General features: G+C 40.0%; 1 protein-coding gene across 1 annotated transcript; it reads right to left on the bottom strand.

The window, feature by feature from the left end:
• Window positions 1–346: 346 nt before the first annotated feature.
• On the bottom strand, window positions 347–3838 carry LOC115207099 (uncharacterized). Its single transcript, XM_029774093.1, has 6 exons — window positions 3719–3838; window positions 2488–2623; window positions 2122–2302; window positions 1793–1894; window positions 1394–1513; window positions 347–623 (listed from the first exon to the last, which is right to left on the bottom strand). The coding sequence occupies exons 1-6, from the start codon at window positions 3836–3838 to the stop codon at window positions 533–535; spliced, it is 750 nt and encodes a 249-aa protein (XP_029629953.1). The 3' UTR covers window positions 347–532.
• Window positions 3839–6000: the final 2162 nt, after the last annotated feature.

Genomic DNA, 6000 nt, shown 5'->3' with positions numbered 1-6000 from the left:
CATCATTCTAGCGGTCTCCCACAAGCGTTTTTACTCCTGACACCAATGTAATGACCTGGCTAGATCATAAAGGAACAATTGTTCCGACAGAGGTTTACGAATTCACAGTTTATCCACGCAGCCTACTGTTTGGCCCGGAGCCCACGCCAAATAAATGAAAGATACCCGTATAAAACAACCGTGACCTTCTCTTGTGAAGACCAGACACAAGAAAGAGAACAATAGCTAAAACCCGTCTGTATTCTCTTGGTATGAACTCACTCATGCAATACTATCTGTTTGCCACTTGGTGGTGGAACAGCACAGCAGAATCAGACTAAGCTGCAAAAAAGTTACAAGCCGACAGTGTTGATATATGCTTCCTTTATTTCCATTTTAAAACTTGAATTTCAGGTATTATTACTTTACATTGTTACTTTACATTATAAATGAGTTATGAATAATGCATTAAATGAATCAGCTGTCAAGATCAAAACACTGCAGAAGATCTCTGATAAATCCAGTACAGTTTATTGAACATGTGGTTAAACTTTCAGCGTAGGCACTCAGACACAAATTCTGGATGAATGATGTAGTATCCAGCCTGGTAAGGTTTCACCACGTTGAAACAGCTGTATCCACCACTGTAACATAAAAACAAACTTTACATTTGATATAATGTGTCGACTGTAGCTGCAATGGCATGCAGTGGTGGAAAAAGCACCCAAATGTCATGCTTGAGTAAAAGTAAAGATACCTTAATAGAAAATTACTCAAGTGAAAGTCACCTAGTAAAATACTACTTGAGTAAAAGTCTAAAAGTATTAGGTTTTAAATATACTTAAGTATCAAAAGTAAAAGTATAAACAATTACAAATTCCTTATATTGTGCAAGCCGGACTGCACCATTATCTTGTTTTTATTTATTTATCGATAGCCAGGGACACAAGTTAAGCATGTGTGTTTAGTGATTCCGCTAGATCAAAGGCAGTAGGGATGACCAGGGATGTTATTTTGATAAGGGCGTGAATCTAACAATTTTCCTGTCCTGCTAAGCTTTCAAAATGTACCAAATACTTGTGGGTGTCAGGGTAAACGTATGGAGTGAAAAGTACATTATTTTCTTTAGGAATGTAGTAAAGTAAAAGTTGTCAAAAATATAAATAGTAAAGTACAGATACCCCCCAAAAAAACTACTTAAGTAGTACTTTCAAGTATTTTTTAGTTTACACCACTGATGGCATGGAACTACATTCACTATATAACCCAACTGTAAATTTGGCTACAGTATTGTGTGTTGCACTTCACACTTGAAACTGTGGATAGTTCAATATCTTTATATAATCTGTAGTGGGCTATTCAAAACAATGTGTAACTGAGAACATGTACTGAGATGTAAGAGCATGTACTGTACCATGAATCCAGTGTAGTATTGGAGCGAGACTTCCGGTAGTGAGCCTGTGGTAGGAGGTGCCTAACGCCTGGGAGGCTGCCATTTTGAAGTCCATTCTGATGTTCAATGCCTGAGTTTCTCCTGTCAGAAACAATGAATTTGAATTTGAATTTCCCAACAAACTAATGCATATAAATTGGATATGCCCTTTCTAATGAGTTAAGTGTTTACAGTATGGTATTCAAATGGGTGACAGCTAAACAGATATTTTGTATCCGTCAAAAATGGATTGAGACTATGGTTTTTCTATGGGGCTCATATGTTGACATTCGCAATTTGTCCATCTTTTTTTACATGTGTAAAAAGTTGAAATGAGCTTGAACTTGCCTCAGGAGGTCAGGGTTCAAAGGTCACTCTCACCTCAGTCCCTGTGATGAGTGTGGATGGTCACCCCGGTAACACTGGACATCAGTCAGGTAACAAGCTGGCCTCTGTTGTAATGACTTGGAGGAATCCATGTTGCTGTAATCAACATCAAGTCGTATTAATCGCAAGTATTATAATAATCTCCATTGGAATAAATCCCAGAAAAGAACAGAGAGATCACAATCTTGATTTCAATTTCAATCAGAGCAACATATTTTAGGTCTGTGGCAGCATACACTGCATCATTCTAATAATACATGCACTGGCTGACTGATTTGGATAAAAAACTAAAAGACATAAGGAGTGAAGACCTCATACTTTACCTTTGTATGTGTTTTAGGAGTGGTTGGAGTTGCATGTCTCTGATGGAGGGGTCAGTCATGTGTGGTTTGTGTAGCCAGTCTGCAAGTGGCAGCATGTGCTGTGTTGTTCTGGATGGGCTGAGGGGTGGCATGCGTGGCGGCTCTGTGTCCACAGCACTGAGAGAGCATGCACGTTTGCCATCTTGTGGAAGAAGAGCCACATAAGATTATGCAAAACAAATGTACCACTATGTACACACTTGCACACACACACACACACACACACACACACACACACACACACACACACACACACACACACAAACAACAAGGGGGAGATGAGATGATGATAAGTCAATGATTAGAATGGAGCACAGAGTGTCATACCTGGGTTATGCTGAAAAGACAAGTGCCGGACGGGAGGGAAAAGTGGACGGCCGTTGTTTACAGGAGCAGTAGCACCCTGGAACACTGACCGGGAGGCCCTGTGGCTCGTCTGCAGTTTCCAGGGCAACAGGAAGTCCTGTATGGGTAGATGGGGAAAGAGAGGAAATAAGACACCCGTCCCTCGACTCTGAGCACTGAAGATAGATGGATAGTTGGCTCAGGTGACGCATTCTGGATAATTATGGGAATAGTAGTGTAAGAAGAGGATTTGGTAACACTTTACTTGAAGCCTGCGGGTATAATGCATAATAATGTAGTTATAGTGCATTGTAAGACTTGTCAAAAGCTTTTCTCTGTCATAATGATTCTGGCTAAATAAGACATTCTAAAGGCTCATACATGCCTATAACAAGTAATAAAGCATTACAGAAAATTGTTACACTTGCTTTTTGTGTATGTTCTGTGTGTCTCTACTGTCCCGGGCCAAAAACACATCCGGTACTCTATCTAGTATCTATGTGTTACTGTATACACACAATCATTAAGCATTATGTTATGGGTAGGAAAGGTAAAGCTTCCTCGTGATTCTGTTTACATGCCATCTCAACAGGGGAGAGAGGGAAGCATTGAATAATAGATGACATGCAGCTTTCACCCTGTAGAGATGTATGTAAACAATGGCCCTCCAATTAGCGTAAGAGGATTTAGGCCTCATTCTGGGTTATTGAAGAGAGGAAGTGTATAGGGGACAAAGGAGGCAAGAGGAAAAAGTAGCAAACCCACAGGGGGATTTGTGGTCATCTGAAACATCATCCAATCAATTAGAAAACTACTGATACAATTCAGACATCGAGCATGTGCCATTCTCAGTGTTAACCAGGCAGATGTGTGTAGAATTAAAAATTATTTTAGAATGTAGACAGTTGCAATTAAATATGGGTATCAGAGTATTTGAAGGGAACCTGCACAAGGACTTCATAACACAACATTCATAATATAAACAGAATGCATTCATAAGTAGAAGACATTACACAAAATATAGTGAAATATACCGGTACATCAACTTTTAATGCTTATGTCAACAACTGCAAGTTGATATTTCTGTTATGTCGGAGTAATATCACTTATACTGCAATTAGCATCCACTTCAACTCCACTAGATTACTCTTAACCTGTCTGTGTGGTTTGTCCCGACTGTTACCAGTATATTACTATATGTCCTGGTTCTTACCGGTCTGGGGTGGGGGTTATTTCTGCGGTGGGCTGAGGACGGTCTTGGTCGAGTTGGTTTCCCTCGTCCAGGTGAGCTGAACTCCTCTGTGTATGTGCTGATTTGGAGCTGGAGAGACATGATCTCCCCGGGAGCCCCAGTCGCTATACAGTACCTCTCCTACAAAGAGCTATGTGAATCTCAACCTTTCCAACCCAAGCTGAATCCTCCCTCTCTCTGTCATCTGCTCACTCCTCCCTTGCATTATTTCTTTCCATTACCTCTATCCCTCTACCTCCCTCTCTAGTTTGCCCTCTTTTCATTTATCTTCAAGATATACTGTTGTAGTCTGTCTCTGTCATTAACAATCATTTTAACTGCACTCAATGCTGAGATCATTTGCAACAGGACAATAGTTGGAAAGGAGCAATACAAATGTAGGATCTTAATTTGAGCCAGTTTGCTGCAGCATGAAAATAATCCTGCAGCAACAGGAAATGTGAATTATTATGTGGATTATAATTCATGGACATTTTTGTAGGGGTTGAAAATCAAGTATGAAATCTCAGTGGAAATGACAATTTTTTAAACCTCAAATACACTACAAGTTTAAAATGTCCTGCATTGCAGGAAAGTTATCCTGCAACATGGTGATCAAATTCAGTGGTGGAAAAAGTACCTAATTGTCATACTTGAGTAGAATTGAAGATACCTTAATAGAAAATGACTTTGTGTTTAGTGAGTCTGTCAGATCAGAGGCAGTAGGGATGACCAGGGATGTTCTCTTGAGAAGTGCGTGAATTGGACGATTTGCCTGTCCTGCTAAGCATTCTAAATGAAATGACTACTTTTGGATGTCAGGGAAAATGTATGGAGTAAAAATTACATTATTTTCTTCAGGATTGTAGTGAAGTAAAAGTAAAAGTTGTCCAAAATCAAATAGTAAAGTACAGATACCCCAAAACACAACTTAAGTAGTACTTGAACGTACTTTACACCACTGGTGAAAGTAAGATCCTGCCTCTGTAGGCTAATGTGTTGGGTTAGATATTCAGTTTAAAAAAAATCTAACACGTCACGTGTTGAATCCTTTGAATCCTTTGAATCCTTTCAACTTTCTACTGCAAGCACATTGTAGAGTTGGTGCCTCAACCTCCCTTATACTGTATGTGGCAGTTGTGAGATGAGCAGCACCCAAGCCAGGAGGAACCAAAGCACTTCTCTCTCTCTCTTTCTCTCTCTCTCTCTCTGAAATCTGAGCAGCCTTCCTTCAACGGGCTCTAAGCTCTCACAGCTCACTGGCGTTGTCTGTCACCCAATGGTCTCTCACCCAATGGCCTGTCACTCAATGGCCCCTGCTTAGATCTCAACCAAGGTTCACCTCTCTACAGTCACCGTTCTTCACATTCATCTATTATTCAGCCAGCGGCTGCAGGGTGTCTTTGTGTCCCCACTGCACCCCTCTGACATGGTCTTTCCAGGTCATTTTCCCCAGAGTGACAGGATCGGGGTAGCCAATTACAATCCAGTCAAAGCAGACAGGTGCACAATGGTGCCAGAACCCGGAAGGCAGTCATGATGAATCTGTTGGACCCTTACAACCAAATTTCAGCTCAATGTACTCTAAAAGCATGAGGATTCACTCAGGTTATATCTCAAATGTATTGACCCAAGATTTTTCAGAGATATACGGTGACTTCAGAAAGTATTCGTACCCCTTTACTTATTCCACATTTTGTTGTGTTACAGCCTGAATTCAAAAAGGATAAATATACAGTACCAGTCAAAAGTTTGGGGACACACCTACTCATTCAAGGATTTTTCTTACATTTTACTATTTTATACATTGTAGAATAATAGTGAAGACATCAAAACTATGAAATAACAAAATACTTTATTTTATATTTGAGATTCTTCAAAGTAGCCACCCTTTGCCTTGATGACAGCTCTGCACACTCTTGGCATTCTCTCAACCAGCTTCACATGGAATGCTTTTCCAACAGTTTTGAAGGAGTTCCCACATATGCTGAGCACTTGTTGGCTGCTTTTCCTTCACTCTGCGGCCTCCCATAGTACAAAAGTCTATCCTATTATATTCTGTGCAATAAATAAATATTCCAAACATAGTCTGGGACAGTTGTGGGATGCGATAGATCCCAAATTAATACAACCACTAACATCAACAAAAACTTTTTTACGCAATGTGGCTGACGCAACAGATCAGAACGTTTAGCTTAAAATGTTGATAAACTATTAGGCTATTTCTTCACATTATAAGTGCATTAATGCACACATGGTCAAAT

The sequence above is a fragment of the Salmo trutta genome, chromosome 14 (assembly GCF_901001165.1).
Source record: "Salmo trutta chromosome 14, fSalTru1.1, whole genome shotgun sequence".
Lineage (NCBI taxonomy): Eukaryota > Metazoa > Chordata > Actinopteri > Salmoniformes > Salmonidae > Salmo > Salmo trutta.
The sequence above is the reverse complement of the archived record's forward strand: the minus strand, read 5'-3'. Positions and strand labels throughout refer to the sequence as shown.